Genomic DNA, 17,464 nt, shown 5'->3' on the forward strand with positions numbered 1-17,464 from the left:
CACACACACACACACACACACACACACACACACACATATAGAGGGAGAGAGAGGGAGAGAGAGAGACAGTGAGAGGGAATCCCTTCATGTAATCCATTTTAGCAGGGTCTGTTGTTACAGGTTTCCCTATGTAAATAACATTTAGATGCAGATTAAGATTTGCCTGATCCTTTGTGAATGCTAGATTAAATATTGGCAGTTAGTCCTACATAAGTTGAGTTCTTCCCTGAATGTAAGGGATGTGTTTATTTAGCACGTTCGCTTTTCCTGTCTGTCTATGTCTCTTGTCTTTTTCTAATGGAGTGAGGAAACATTTTTTGCTATTTTTCCCTAGGCTTGTCCCTAGGCTTTTGCTTCTGTAACAGCTTTGCTGATTTCCTCTGTTTTACTTGGCTGATTTCTCTACATTCCCTCTCCATTTCTGTTTTCATGTAATTCAGTAATAGTATTTTGTCACCCTTTACCACCTTGACCACTTCCCTAGAGAACCAAAATAGTGTCTTTAAGGGTTGCAATGTATACAGCAAGCAACCTTATAACAAAAGGTATCCTAATATTTCTTCCACATTTATCACTAAAGTCCGGGTCATACATTCCTGATTAGGAGAGAAAACCTTCCCCTCAGCATTAAGGCACTGTCACTTTTGAGTTACTTTGTAGAATATTTGTAAGTAAATGTAATAAATTTGTTCAGAGTGCAGTACTTCTGTGAACTCATTTTGTCAGAAGTAAGTCATAGAAAGAGCAATGTGTTTTAAAATTTTAAAAAAAGTTTATAATATGAACACTAAATCCAGTAATATAAAGAACAACAGTCCCAGTCTTCCAGTCATATGTGGAACTAACATCTAACTGATCTCTGCAACAGTATGGAGAATTATTTGTTTAATCAGTAGATGTATAAGTTAGTTAGGCACACTGATCTTAAAATGTATATTTTTTTCACAAGAAGTAAATCTTTCTTAAGTAGTATATTCAACAGCATTATTGCCTAGGAATAGTTTGTAATACTGCATTTTTTTTACTTCATTATTTCCATTGTTTTATAGCAGTTCACAGTTGTAACTGATTTCTGGTTCACTTGCAAATTGACGTGTGGTTTGTTTTGTGACATTTTGAACTCTAGATGATTTGGTATGGATTACGTGATAAAATGTAGTCTGCAGTCACCAGCTGACATTTAGTTTATTGGGTTACATGGAAACAGTGGAGAACATTCAAAATGTTTCAAATCCCCCTTGCAGCTATAATGCATTCTGTGCTATACTGCAAGCTAAGCAGTAGTCCTCTATCAGTATTAGCAGATGCTCTTTTCCATTCTGTCTACAGTACCTGTTACCCAGGAACTGGTCATTTGTTCTAACTGCTGCTAGGGGTCAAAATAAGACAGTGTTGAAAATGTTTAAAAACACTGAAGCAGATCTCATTTAATAGTTTACACTGTATTCCTTGAATATTAGCCTCAAAATGGAAACACTTTGCTACTTTTTATTCTGTAACCTTTTTATTGTGGAGAGAACTGAAAGTGTTGTATGCCTATTCTGGTAACAAGATACTTTATTTTCCTTCTTTTTGCATTTTTTTCCTTTGGCATCTCTTATTTTTAGAGAAATATTTGCAGTTTCTTTATATTGCTTCTGGTTTCAGAGAAAATAATGTGTGTGGTTGTAGTTTAATTTGTTTTTATGTGTGTGTGACATATATGCACATGCATATGCAAATACATATAGACCTTGAGACAGAAAATCCTCACACATATGCTAATACAAATACATGGTTATGGACACATAAATGGTGCAACTTAATTCTTTTAACAGTAACTGTGAATTATTCTTTTTTTATTTGGTTCAAGCTATCAAAAATGTCATTCTTCGCTGCCCCCCAACCACATTTTACTACTACTTGGATTGTTTTCAGTTTCAGGTTAGAAAACATTTTAATGTAGTCATTCACTGGATTAGAAAGATAGGGTGCTTTCCTGGAAGGAGGACCACCCCCTCCCCAGCAGACAGTATGCACAGATAAAAAGCTTGCTGCGTGCAGATGAAACAACAAACTTTTGGATGTTACTTGGTAGAAAACTGTGTCTACTTTCTGAGAGACCCCTTGATTTTGGAAGAACTAAACTGTTGGTCTTAAAACAACTGTAAGTAAAAATAATTAACAACAATATTTTAAATGGAAGTAATTAGGTGGCTGAATATTCACATTTCAGTCAGGTGTTAGAGTCATTTACTTTTGGGTTATGACATAAAAAACGTTAAGTAAAAATAATTGACAACAGTATTTTAAATGGAAGTAATTAGGGGTACAAATATTCACATTTCAGTCAGGGGTTAGATTTATTTACCTGTATGTAGAATGTATAGTGGAAAGCAGCCAGAGCCAATGAATCCGTTAACTTTAAAAAAAAAAATGATATAATGGTGCGTGGCTCTTGTCATTGCCTTGAATGATAAGTGTATTGGTTAGTAAACACTTTTGGAGCAAAGCATCTCTGCAGGATAACCAGTATTCATGGCTACATCAGATGCTTGTATTATTTCAGACACACCTTCCTGGTGTTCGTGTATTTATTGTGCTGTAAGTTTACATGAGATATGCATACATTTGGCCAATAAATACATATAAATGTATTTGTTTTCTGTAGTTGTTTTGTCAAACTTCCTGCAGTGGAGTGTATTTCCAGGGTGACTCTTGGGTAAGCCAGAATAACCCAGTGGCAGAAGAGGGAATTATTTACATTTTGGTGATCACATTACCACTGGAATAACAGTTGCCTTTTTCAAGGCTGGCTCAGCAGTGAAGCATTTAGTGCAGATTGTATAGTAAAATACAAACACATTTGTTAAGCAGAATTTAAGAAAAAAAAACAGACAGTATTGTAGTCTTTACAACAAATCACAATCCAGAATTGATTTTAATATTACATATTTAGCATTTATGAAATTGGAAATGCTGGAAATAAGGAAAGTAAAAATAAGAAAAAAATGTCTTAAAAGTAATAGTTGCTAGAATAAGGGACTAATTTCTTTGTAAGTCCGGTAGAAGAATATGGTAAGAAATGTTTCAGATGCCAAATGTAGATGTGGATCTGGCTAGAGACACATTTAAGCCTGTTAAAACTTGAAAGTATTACAGTTATGTTGCAGCTGTAAACAAATATAGGGTCTGTGGCATTGTTGCCCAGTTAAAAAAAAAAGTAAAGAATGTTTTGGATACAGAAGATGGTAACTGAACTGATAAGAGATACACACTAGCTTGCAAAACAAGTGTCGGGAGCATTTCTGCTCCCCACATGCAAGAGGAAGAAGCATGTTGTGTTGTGGTGTAAGTCTCTGCATAAAGAAGATCATGTTTACTAGCATATATAAAGACATATATTGTACATCAGGTATTTTCAAGAAAGAGACTCATTGGTGATTTAGATTCTGGAATGGAAGCTGCAGTTAAGAATAAAGGTATACATATAGTTATGGTAGTTTTCAGCAAACTGTACTCAGTCTTGTTTTGTTTTTTGACTATTCACCTTGAGGTAAGTTACCCAAATAGTTCATACCTAGACTGGAAGCTGATTTTGAGGACTAAATACAAAATATCATTTTGCAGTGCAAAATAAATGTTTCTGTTTTGGATCTGAAAACTGTGGCTGTAACCATTAAGATGCACTGCCAAGATTTATGGTATTGTCTGTTTTAGCTAGAATATTTAAAATGCAATAGTTAAGACTTTAACAAACTAAAGGATAGCTTATAACTGCTGTTGTTCTTAGTTTTTCCTTTTTTATTTTGCCTAAAGCTTTCAGTGTAACTGTTTACTGATAGAGCATCAGCAATGAAAGAAGTCAAAAAGTTTAAAATTTGTAGAAGCGAGTGAGTTCCTAAAATGATAAAATGAGATCATACTCCAAATGTTTTGTTGTTGTTGAAAAATGTTTTTAACGTGTACATGAGAAATGGTAGTGCCCACAGTCAGGAGATTCCGAAGAAACTGCTTAGAAGTATGTTTTTTACAAGGTTAAACATGACAATTTTACCAGGTTGTGTTTTACAGAGAAGATGCAGTGTGCTGGTTGTTGGCTTTTCTGAGTACTATCCCAGCTGAAATTCAGCACAATATTTCTGTGATGCTCCCATATGTTTACATATAGTGGAAATGTCCGTCTGTGCTGCAAAAAGTAATTTTACAAAGCAAGTACAAAAATGTTCAATATAACAAATTCAGTTTGGCCTTGATCAAAAAAAGTACAGGTATCATGTAACATAAAAAAAGACAAAAATGAGTGTGTGGTACATTCTGGGATAACATAACAGGAACTCCTAATCAGACACAACATCACAAACAGCAATTTTGTAAATTTTCCCAAAACATTAATATACACTGCTTCTCTGATGCTACTTTATGACTCTAGGCAGAGAGAGTGTGGTGCTAAAGTAATTTTGCAAGAAATGAGTGAAGTTTATTGGTGGTAACTAAGAATGCATTGTGGCTGCGATTTGAAAGGTGATAGGGTGAAATTAATGAAGAAATGATCATGTTGTACATTTCAGGAGAAGGTATTATAAGCTTATACACTAATGTTACATGATGATGTGCATGTAATTTACGAGTGGTGTATCTGGCAACTTTAATAGTATTACTCTAGATTGAATATATTCTTTCTTATGATGCTGCCTCATAAATAACACTAGAAGAAATTGTTTCACATTTGTTGTGTAATGTGATTTTACAAAGTGAAATTAAAATATTTTGGGGGATTAGAAAAGCATATTTTTGGCAGAGATCTGAAAAATGATAGGTATCACATTCATGACAGTATCTGAAGAAGTTATTGTGGTACATATTTTGACAGAACATACTAAATTGCTAACATACATACATGCACTACTTTTATAGAAATAAACATTAAGTAATAACTGATAGTTTATCAGTAACATCTTCCAGAATTAAGTTTAACATAGTGTTTATATGATGTGGTCTTACAAACACATACTGCTTTTGAGAAAGAGAATATGTATGCTGGACTGGGTAGGACTAGTCAGAAGTACTGTGCTGTCTAGACATAAGCACCTCGGAGAATATAGTCACTGTTTTCTTATCAGTTCATGAATGTGATGGTCATTTTTGAAATTCAAGCCAGAATGTATTTTTCTACACAAAAGGAAATTCCTCTTTGTAAATAATTCTTCATCATGTATAAACATGCGGGCTACTTGTATTCATGAGAAAGCATTGTAAAAGTGTTATGTTGTAGTTTTCGGGTAAAATTATTCAAAACTGACAAAGCTGAGTAAGTGAAGTTTGTCAGATGCATCTTATTAGCTTTAACAGTATTTTTTCTTAAAACCTTATAGTGTAGTCATTTCTTTAACTATGATAATAAGTTCAGATGTATTTTCTACCCCAGGAGATTTAGTACTTCCTTTGCAGAATCAACTTTTGTATGCCTTATGACAATTTTCGTTGCTGCCATATCTAGAACATACATCAGCAGTAGTGGTCCAGATATTAACCTTATTGTAAGCTCTGACAAACCATTCTGAAAATTACTTAAGTGAAAGAAATGTCTTTGCTGAATTAAACATCGGACCATAGCCTAATAATTTTTTCAGCTATTTCATCCAAGGACTTCATCACAGTATTGTTATGATACTACCTTATGGATGCATTTAAAAAATATATCATACAAAATTTGGAAGTGATTCTGCATGTTAAATGTCATGTATGTGTGGGTCTAGCATTGAAATTTAGTTATAGTGTAAAGAACTGTAAAGTAATGATTATGCATTACATAGCTGTCTCATGAATACCATGGAAGCTGTATATTTACACTTAATTTAGAATATTTCCTTCTAAGTAGAATATATTTGGCATGAGGCATTTGAGGGTAAGGTGGTTCACATAGCTTATCTAGATCTCGCCAAGGCTTTCGACACCATCCCCCACTCTGGAATTATAGATAAGCTCACTAAACTAGGTATAAATCCCTATGTCACAAGATGGGTTGCCAACTGGCTCACGGACAGAACCCACACTGTGAAAGTAGCAGACTCCAAATCTGACTTCAGACCAGTGACAAGTGTAGTACCACAGGGTTCAGTCCTAGGTCCTCTCTTGTTTGGTATCTACTTCTCTGAAGTACAGGCTAACACAGAATGTCTTTGGCTAACAAAGTTTGCAGAAGACTGCAAACTAGGAGCCATAATCGAAACTCCTAACGATATGGACATACTACAAAAGGGCCTCACTGAGACAGATGCCTGGTGTCAAAGCCATGGCCTGAAGCTCAATGCCAAAAAGTGTATTGTCATCCCCTTTGGTAAAAACTCTGTATCCATGAACTACCACAAAAGTGGTAGTCTACTTAACACCGAAAGTGTGATAAGATACCTTGGGACACAGGTGGACAGTAATCTCTCCTTTGATAATCACATCGCCACAGTGGTCAGGAAATCCTTTTACGTGGCTCACCTCATCACAAAAGGTTTCTCATCCAGAATAAAAGAGGTCATTGTTCCCCTCTACTCATCACTCATTAGACCCATTATAGAGTACAACACCCCTTTTGGTATGTACCTCACAAGACATCTACAAGAACTGGAAAGGCCACAGAAATACCTCACAAGACATCTACAACAACTGGAAAGGCCACAGAAATACCTCACAAGGAGAATTACTGGCCTCAAACAGATGTCATACGCAGACCGTCTCATAAAACTCCAGCTTTACTCTATCGCATGTCGCCTACTCAGAGGCGATCTCTGCCTAACATACAAAGCTATGTCAAACCCAGAGCTGTTGGACATGCTCCACTTAAAGAAATCCCAATCCCTCCGAGCTACACACTCTAGGGACCTAAACCTTGTCACCACAATAAACAGAACATGCTGGAGGGATAGATTCCTGTCCCAGAGACTTCCCATACTCTGGAACAGACTACCTATCTATGTCAAACAGAGCTCCTCATTAGCACTCTTCAAGAAAAATCTTGATGATTGGATGGAAAATAGGAAATTCACCCCAGGGATCACTTCTGTGGCTCTGATCAACAGGGGCACAGTAAAATAATTTTCTTGGGTGGCGAAAGCCAGGGTACCTTTTTGGCTAGGCTTATATAGGCTCTAGGGCTAATAGCCTAGTACCTACCTATGAACCATGCATCTGAGAAAAGAGCTTATCAAAACAGTGACAACTTGATATGCTGTAGCACAACCTGATTGACATGGCAGTGGCATTTGTAGTGGCAAAATGAACCTTTTAAATTTAGATTGTACCATTGCACAGATAACTGAGCAGTGCTAGGTAGTTTTCTGCAGACTTAGCTCCAGCCCAAATAAATATTTATTCAGTTTTCAGTCAAAAGATTGGTTATTAGTCTGGAGCGGAATCCCATAAGCAAAAATAATTAAGTACTTAATTACATACTGTTACTCACCAATTTGATACAGTTTTGCTTACTGCTATCTTTCCTATCTCTCTTTTCCTCTCCCCTTCTCTACCCAGCTACCTCAATAATAATTGGCTCTACCCCTGTAGAAACCCAGACTAGCCTGCTCATCTATCTCCTATCTCACCTTCCCTCTCCCCTTCTCTACCCAACTCCCCAATAGCTTGTTTTCCTAAGTTCCACGACTATACATTAAGACATGGAACTTACCCTGTGAACAGCACTCATTCATCTTAACTTTCTCTCCTCTCTTAGGTATTTTTCTCTCACCACTCCTTATGTACTCCTCAACCCATCCTATTCTATCTTTGATATCTGTCCTATCTTCACTTCACAGCTATCTCTCTTTATCCTTTCCTTTATATTTCGCCACCTTCATAATATTGTACTTTACACACACCCAAAAAATAAATAAATAAATAAATAATTTTGGGACTATTTTGTTTTTTCATAATTGCTACTCATGCTTATTGTTTCTTTGCTTATCATAACCTTTTACAGCCTGTTATTATGAACTATGTATGTTCTATGTATTATAACCTGGAGCTTTTCTCCCGGGGCCTCTACTGAAAATGGACATATATCCAGTTAGACTAGCCCGGTCAACAGATGTAAAATAAAATAAAGTAAATAAATAAATTGCCATGACTTTTTACTTGTCTGTACATTGCCAATGTACAAGAAGTAGGAAAAGAAATCATGTTAAAATATTGTTACCCCCACCCCAGTCCCCATCTGTGCTGAGCTCTACTTTCAACCACATGCTACAGCAGTGCAACTCAGTTTATTAAGTCTGTAAGAGCAGGGTCCTTCACAAGCCTCATGCCAGTCTTGAGTAAAGAAAGTCTCTCTTGCATCTATTTAAACCATTATTTATCTCTGTGACTTGGCAAAAAAAAAAATGCAACATGGAACTCAAAAACTAAGAGGTGTGTCAGTTGTCAGTGGTGTAGAAACATTAATCAAATGCTGCCTGTTTGTATCAATTCAGTTTCAAACTTATGATTCATTTGCTGTCCAAGTTTGTATTTTTCATCACCAATAAAGTCATATAGGGGGTTTCTTGATTTCTTAAAAGTAGGCAAAGATATCCACTGTTTAACTGTGAGTGTTAGCTTGTTCCATAACTAAGCAAACATTGTGTCACATTTGAGACATTCTTTTGTGACTCTTTAATTGTCGTGGTTGTAGTAGCAAGTTGCCTGACCCTTGAGCTGTAATGTTCCAGGCACTCTTCTTAAAAAGAAGCACATCTAACAGTTTTCTAGAAGACCAGAAGTAACTCCTCCAATGTTTAAATAACACTAAGTTCAATGATAGATGACTCTACCTAGCTGTATAGTTTCAAAACTTCTTTCTGGAGAATCATTGTAACAGTATACCGTAACATTTGGCCTTACTGACCTTCTATGTTCCTTTCCTGAACACAGTTTTTGTGACTAGTGGCCTTTCCCTTAGAGGAAGTAATGCAGGTTTTGTACTTGGTTAGTTGCTAAAGTAGGTGATTAGTGTTTCACATTCTCATCAGTTCTGTTTATGACATCAGCATGTGCTGATTCCTCAATGCCTTATTGTCTGCTTAACATTCATCATTTTGGCCTTTCATGGTATCTTTCATCAACACAGGTGAAGGTTGGGCTCTGGAGGCAAAAAGTATTAAAAATGCACTTTTGGTAGTAAAATAGCATCTAAAGAGTCCCAGAAACAGATAGTATGTTTATTTTGCTTAGGTATTGATCTCAGTGTAGAGTAGGGCTGCCAGCTTTCTTTGTGGCTAAAACCGGACTAAGGTCACACCCCTTGCCTCACCCATAACTCCACCCATTGCCACCTCCTCTCCCATCCATGCCCCACCCATTTTGTGACATCAGCTGATGGGAATGCCCATGTTTTCTATTCCGGATGACTGTCTCTGATTATATCTGAATTTGTCCTTGATTGGCTGAGAGCTATGGGCTAGATTCACGTAATACAGACTACAGTTTATTGTTTTTCTCATTTATAATTATACGAAGCATAATTTTTTATCGAAGTGCAACCACAAAAATCATGCATTAAATAATAAATAATAATACATTTCAACACTCTGCCACTTTTTTTTCAAAAACAACGTAACTACTAGACTTGGAGAATCTGAGTAAAGTAGTAACGGACAAATCACAACGCACATGTTCATTTAAATGACATTTACTAACCTGTTGGTGGTACAGGTTTTGTTTGTTAAGTTCAATACAAAAGTAAAGATTAAAGGCTCAAACCCAAAACTATACACATCAACTGTCATTAACCCTTGTAGCTTTCGCTGCTTCTTAAGATTGTCATTATACTGTTTTTTCAAAAGTATTTATATTTTACAGCCAATAAAATTAAACTCATATATGGATGCTTCACTTATGCAATATTTGCTTAAACCCCATTGATACATTCATTAAATCTGTATCACTGCCACGCATAGTTCTGTAAAGAAATTTTAATTTACGCTTTCATTCTTCAAAACTAATTAGATAATAAGCAAAATAACAGAGGGTTGGGATGGGGGAATCAATTAATGCTTTTCACTTTTCCACACTCGACTATAACAGCGTAACACAAAAATCCACTGTATTCCTACTGACTGTCTTCTCTATAATAAAGGACCGGTTTCCTCCGGACAGAGTGCATCGTCTTCCTCAGTAGGTCCTGGAAACCCCTATTAGCAAGACACTCCAAACGAACAAGAGCAAAGTCGAAGCTTCACATCCAATAGCACAGATTTGGCAGTAGGACTTTCCACTACCATTTACCCATGACGTAGGACTGCAGCGTCTGACGCGGACACACTGTAGGCATAGTTGTCAACCTCTGACCTCCAACATTAGGGAGAAAGCAAAGTGTAAATAAGGACAAAGTTTCAAATTGGGAAGATTTTTACTTAGAACATTGAAAGAAAAAGAGTATGCCAATTAAAGTAAAAAAGAATGTGTATAATTATAGTGGACACTATTATTTGCAGACTGAAGTAAACCACGGTAAAAATCAAATTTTAGGAGGGACTGTCAATGCTAATATCCAAATCGCAGCAGTACCTGTGCATCTGTAAACCTGTCCCTGGCTCTGACAGCTGTATTAATATAGTCCAGGAGAATCCAAAGTCAGTCCAGGTTGAGTCTTTCTTTTCTTTTTTGGCTTCTAATGATTAATTATAAAGCTAAGAAGCAGCATCTGTATTATGCTTTATATTATTTTTCTGCTAGCTTCTACACATACAGACACACCCCCTTCTGACATCACTTGTCTTATACTGAGCATGCATGCACGAAAAACCTAGGCATGGAGTGGGTGGCGGCTAATGTCACGTTTATACTGCGATAAGCTGAATGAGATTTATAATGCTGTTGTTTTATATCGAACCAAAGAAGAAAGGTTGAGTACGCAGATCTGCACTTGTTTTTAGACAGGAGCCAAGTAATGTAATTAAACCAGAGTACTGTTATGCATCATTCACTGGAGTGTTGTATCACAGTAATCAGTCAGTCGTCAATACTAAAAACAAATTGTGGCACAAAACCCGGACTTCACACATGTCCGGTTTTGAATGAAATTTGTAACCGGACAATTTGTTAGAAAACTGAACAGTCAAAAAATGGACAGCTGGCAACCCTAGTGTAGAGGAGTGAGGGCATTATAGTAGGCTTAAGTGAATAACAAAGTTAATGATGCTTAATTCTTTGCTTTCCTTTCTTAAAAGAAAAAAAAAATATCTGAAATCCCTTGAAAAAGAGGTCAAGAAATATTTTATAGAATTAGCTAAAGCTGGAAACAGTTAAGCAAATTGACAACAGAACTGAATCTATAAGAATGAGAAAGGATTCTTCTCCTTGAACTCCAAAACTGTACAGCCTTCAAACAGTGATTATCAGGCAGGCACATTTCTTTTACTGGCTTACAGAAAAAGATGACTGCAGTCGGTCTCTAAAATGCTCTTAGAATCTCTACTAATGTTGCATTTAAAACACAGTGTTAAAAAGCAAGTGCATCAGTGCCAACATCTGCATAGATGTTAGACCTACTTAAAATATGCTGTCAGTCAGAGAGGTGTCCCAGACGGCTCTGCTGTAGAGGAGACTACAGTTTCTCCAGTCCTCATGATTCACTCTTCCCTTCCAAAAAAAGAGACATTCTTCAGTTCCTGCTGTGCCCTATGTTAGCTACAGAAAAGAAAATGGGTGATGAGCTTGTACTGGCATATGCTGAAAAGCATTCAGGACTGACTTAGGTCCCTTTTAGGAACAAGTGCACACCAGAATTTAGGTTTCAGTAAGCTGAATCTATTATGGTACCAGTGAAAGTTTCAGAGAAAAGCGCACAAGGATAAGGACCCCATGAAAAAGGAATATATATATATATATTTCATTTTTGTCAACTTGTCTTTCTCAGTGTATTCACTCAGATCATCATGAAGACTTTTCTTTACAATCTTCAGGACCACCATCTTGTGAACCTAATTTTTAGTAACATGGTGACCAGTATGGGTGAAAGTTCAAAATGAACTTATTACAAACTTTCTTTCCCATTTTAACAAAATGATCTGATGGAGCAAACTTAGTATTTTTTTTCTAGACATTCTCTTGTCCCACAGTGCAGTCTGTGTGCTCAAAATATGAGATTACCATAACATACCCTTTCATATAAAACCTTTTTATGGATTTACGTAGGCAGTACATTACTCCTTGGTTTTAGAATCCGTGAACAGCATGTGAAGCTTTATACTGTGACACTTCCTGATTTGGGGTCTTTGTTGTATATTAAATGCATTACAATAATCCCTCTGTTATTCAGCTGCCAAATTCCTTAAATTATATGTTTTGAAACACTAGAAAGCACCTTCCCATTCAGTCATGTTCTTTTACTGGTCTTAGTTTTCTTCACAGTGAAAAAACAAAAAGAGTTACCAAAGACTCATTATGTGTATCACCCCGGGGGGAGGGATGTGGCTCCTGTAAATATCAGTACATGGTAAAAAAGCTGTGAATTTTCACAGTCATTTATTTGATTGATGTCTCAAGAAAAAAGGAATACAACCAATTTACTGTGTGAACTTGGTCAAAAACTTTAAAATGTGATGGTAACTAAGATATAATAGCCAGAGAGACAAATTCTTAAAGAATGTGTTGTAAGATTTCATTAAAATGTAATATTTTTGCACTGAGAAAGCTGTGTGGCATAGAAACAACACAGAAGAGGAAACAGCTAAGTACTGCTTTATTTGTATATGGATTTTTTTTAGGGAAGAAAATGCACTCATAGAAATGAACTTTCATATTTGGGGCGTAATTGTCCTTTAAGATTCCTGAGTTTGTTGGAAGAATTCCTGCTGTGTTTAAGACCTTTCAATCTATGGCAACTGAATACCTCACACTCGGAGATTCATCACTCACCAGGAGACAAGTTAGCAGACGTTGTATAAGCATAACAAAGACAACACCTTTTTTTTTTTTTAATTTCAGAGTTGACCCAATAAGCTTGGATGTGTGTAGTTCCTGTTCTGATAAGCCACTGCTGCTTATGATAAATCATCTTTCTTTTCAGTAGATTGATGACACACAAATGGCTGATGAGAATTAGAATAGTTAGCTGAAGAAGGGTGCTGGATGTAATTTAACTTTCTGTGCAGATAGTTCTTAGAATCTCTATAACATTCATGAGGAAGTGATACTGCTGGATGTTGTATTTTTAATGTAATGTATGAGTAAGGCTAACAGTTGCATTGCCACTTGAAAGATTACATGGAGTAGAGGCAGCTAAATATTGAGCCTTTACATCTTTTGGTAGATTATCTGACTTCAGCCAACCATATATTCAAATTAATTCTTCAAATGAATGAATTGAATGTATTCTGTACTTTAGACATTCCATGCACTATAGACCATACCTCTCAACCTCCAGATCAGAGAATCAGGGACAAAGAACCTTAAAATCAGGGACATTCCGGGACACCTATTTAACATAAGATGTGGCATTTGTTTACAGGGAAAGTCCAACTGGGTCATGAGGTACCCATTTTCAGCAGTGGCCTGGGGAGAAAAGCCCCAGATATATATGGTTAACAGAATGAAAAACTAGACAGACATAATAAAGTCATAACATTCAAGCACAAATATGAAAACAACACATTAGTTTGTGAGAATGAGAACTTAACAGACATAATAAAGTCATAACATTCAAGCACAAATTTTGAAAAACTACACATTAGTTTGTCAGAATAAAAACTCGACAGACATAATAAAGTAATAGTGTTCAAACATAAATTATACGGAAAGCCTGATGATAGGAAGATGCAGCATTATTTACATAATAGGTGAATATGATAACAATTATTAATATTCTACAGGTCCTGAAATATGGTAACAGATTATCTTGGTGAAGGCATATGATAGTACAAATAGAGAAGAGTAGGGTGTGATAGAGGGGATAGTAGGAATAGATGTGAAAAATGTAGGAGTGTAACCTCAGGGGAGTATGTGTAGGGGAAGGGAGGGTAGGGTGAGTTAGTAGTGGAGATAGAGAGAGTAGAGGTAGAAAAAGGTATAAGAGTACCTCAGCCTGGGCTCATGCAGGAGCAAATCCAAGCTTTGCTGAAGTATTCTTTTATAGAGGTTTTGAAGGAGTGCAGGTTAGTAGCAGTTTTGATAGTTAAAGGAAGGGACTTCCATAGTTTTGCCACAGAGCAGGAGTAAATGTGTATGTCTGGGGTTTGTTAAGTTTATAAGTTGTGGGGAGATGTTTGTCTTCAGATCTGAGATGTTTATTTGGGATATAAAAGTTGATGAATGGGCAAAGAGCAGGACAAGCTAGAGGGATGTATACTGTAGTAAGTTGTATGTATTGGAGGTGGAAGGGGAGTTCAAGCCATCTTAGGGAATGTAGGGCTTTACAGTGATGAGTTAGAGGGGTTATATTTATAGCAAATTTAGCAATTTTGGTATAGCAGCTTTCTAAGTTTTTTTCTTTGGGAGGTATAACAGTGAGGGCAGGAGGTAGATTTTGTCCAGGGTAATTTTGATAGCTGCCGTGAGGGAGTTTTTATTCCTGTATAGCATGCCTAGTTTTTGGTATTTTTTTAATACTGTTTTGTATATGTATGTCTAACTTGAGATTATCATCAATTGTGGCACCTAGTGGTTTGGTATGCTGAACCAATTCAATTTCAGTATTGTTGGCTGAAAAGAACTTGGTTTGTTTTGTTAGAGCTATGGGGTTTCTGGATGAAGAGAAGGAGCTTTGTTTTTTTGTTTGTTTTTGTTTTTTTTTTGGTTCAGTAGCAGTTCAACACTGGAGAGCCATGTTTCTATGGAAGAGAAAGCTTGTTGTGTTATGTGTTGTAGGTGAATGAATGTGTCTGATAAGAAGATGATAGAAGAGTCATCTGCATATTGGATTAGAGTGCCTTCACAGGAGGATGTATGTAAGGTATTGAGAAGACATTAAATAGTAATGGGGCAAGGATGGATCCTTCAGATACACCTGTCAGGGTGATGTAATATGGGGAGATAGAGCCCTGCCATTTTACTGCTTGCTGCCTGTCATCTAGGTAGTTAAAAAAACACTGAAGTGAGGAGGAGGATAGACCAATGCTAGAAAGTTCTTCAAGGAGTTTGAGGGTGGGGTACCATGTCAAATGTTTTTGACAAATCTAGAAATACTGCAGATATTAGTTTACTGGTGTCACAGGCTTTGTTGACAGAGTTCATGAAAGATGATAAGGCAGTTGCGGTATTGTTTGCAGGTCTAAAACCATGTTGAGTGTGGAAAAAGTAGGTTGTTGTGTGTAAAATGGTGGAGAAGTTGTAGGTGCACACATTTTTCTAGAATCTTAGAGGGGTACAAGACTGTAATAGCACTAAAGTTTGTGATGTCAGGAATAATATGTGATCTTTTACGTAGGTTAGGAACATGTGATTCAGCTATGGATCTATTAATTGAGATGCTAACAGGGAATGCTATTGCCTATGTGGCAAGCTTTAGGTATTCCGGTGGGAGGTTGTCTCCTGAGGTTGAGTAAGGTTTGTTTTTTGTAGTAGTTTTTTTGAGATAAAGGGATGGGCTGAAAAGTAAGGTGGGGATGGTTTGGCTTTTGGTTATGAGTGAGGGGTTGGTTGTGTGTGTGTAATGTATGGGGTGTACGGAGGTTAGTATTGAAGGTATTAGAAGAAGAAGTGACTTGAATTGGATGAATTGGGTTTACTCTTACATTGGATATGGACTCTATAAATTATGGGTTGAATTTGGTGGCTGTTTGAAAAGGTGATATATTGGGGTATGGGCTGGGATTATTTTTATTTTCTGGGTTGAGTAGTGACATTGCAGGGGACCAGAATTTCTTAGGGTTGTTTTTGTGGTTATCTTGAATGTAGGAGTAGTATGATTTTTTTGTCATGCAATATATGTCTTTGTTTGTTTGCAGAGTTGTCTGTATAACTGAAGATTTGTGTCGTTTTTATTCTTTAGCCTGGCAGCCCATGATTTGCCCCTGTTAAAATTTTACATGATTTGGTGAGCCATGGGGCATGGTTATTTGTTATTCTTTTTGTTTGCTGAGGGGCTAGGGAGTTGAGAATGCTTAGGAAGGTGCTGTTAAAATGTTCAGCTGCATCATTAAGGGAAAGTCTTTAAGGATAGACCAGTCTATAGCTTTTAGAGCTGCATTAAATACCTCTGTGCTGAATTTCTGTAGGTTGCATATAGTTTTGAACTTGTGTTGCTTTGTGAGCTGAGTGATAGTCCTGTGAATATAGGCTGATAGGAGTCTGGGAGTGTGCCTGAGGATGTAAAGTTACAAGGGTTCGAAACTAGTATCCAGTTCAGGGTGGAGTGTTGGATGTTATTTTTGCTATATCTGGTAGGAGTATTGATAAGCTGAGTAAAGCCTCAGAGGTTTATAGTGTTTATATATGTATATGTGTGTGTATATATATATATATATATATATATATATATATATATATATATATGTGTGTGTGTGTGTGTGTGTGTGTGTGTGTGTGTGTGTGTGTGTGTGCGGGTTCACTTCTAAAGGTCGAAATTTCAAATCATTAAACCTCTAATTATCGAAGACCAGAGGATCAAAGATTTGAACTTTCGTCCATGAAGATCACCATACAGTGCAGAACGGGAACTTTACCATTCTCTTCACTGTAGTGTGATCTTGGAATTTATATATTTAGGTAGCAGGGGGTGTGGGGGCGAAGCCTCTCACATGGGGGGTGCAAGGGGGGCTTGCCCTCTTGCAAAAATGTGAAATAACAGGTATGTGTGTGTGTGTGTGTGTGTGTGTGTGTGTGTGTGCGGGTTCACTTCTAAAGGTCGAAATTTCAAATCATTAAACCTCTAATTATCGAAGACCAGAGGACCAAAGATTTGAACTTTCGTCCATGAAGATCACCATACAGTGCAGAACGGGAACTTTACCATTCTCTTCACTGTAGTGTGATCTTGGAATTTATATATTTAGGTAGCAGGGGGTGTGGGGGCGAAGCCTCTCACATGGGGGGTGCAAGGGGGGCTTGCCCTCTTGCAAAAATGTGAAATAACAGGTATTCGCATTTTAGATTTTTTTTTATGTTTGATATTTCAATTCTTCAATCCTCTGGTCTTCGATAATTAGTGGCTCGATGATTTGAAATTTCAAGGTTCAGAAGTGAAACCATATATATATCTATGTGTGTGTGTGTGTGTGTGTGTGTGTGTGTGTGTGTGTGTGTGTGCGCGTGTGTGTAGAAGACACATATATAATGTTCACCTCTGCACTAGATAAGTGAAGTATGCCTTTCTTCATAGGTATGAAATCCTGTAACTAAAGGAAGTAACATGTCTTGACCCTCAGCTACTACAAAATGTACTTAGCCTGTGATTTTTTTTTAAATCTGTTTGTTAAATGGGTAAAGCCCACTTGACAAAGTGTCCCTTTTCAGGGGCACACTGGGAACACTCTCTGGTTAAGTGACTTTCTCAGAGTCACACAGTAGGCAGATGGAGGTA

The 17,464-nt window shown here is 36.8% G+C and overlaps 1 protein-coding gene across 5 annotated transcripts in view; it reads left to right on the forward strand.

Annotated features, from left to right (window-relative positions):
* Positions 1-17,464, forward strand: part of SLC29A1 (solute carrier family 29 member 1 (Augustine blood group)) — a 1,418,904-nt gene that overhangs the window by 615,944 nt on the left and 785,496 nt on the right. Inside the window, exon 1 of one of the 5 annotated variants that reach the window (XM_044060798.1) lies at positions 2,063-2,146. The exons of the other annotated variants lie outside the window; for them this stretch is intronic. Coding sequence (XP_043916733.1) covers positions 2,064-2,146 — 83 coding nt within the window. The 5' untranslated portion in view covers position 2,063. Of the gene's footprint in view, positions 1-2,062; positions 2,147-17,464 lie in introns of those variants that run through there. 5 annotated transcript variants of the gene reach the window in all.

The sequence above is a fragment of the Protopterus annectens genome, chromosome 1.part0 (genome assembly GCF_019279795.1).
Source record: "Protopterus annectens isolate FY-2018-M chromosome 1.part0, PAN1.0, whole genome shotgun sequence".
In the NCBI taxonomy this organism is placed as follows: Eukaryota; Metazoa; Chordata; order Ceratodontiformes; family Protopteridae; genus Protopterus; species Protopterus annectens.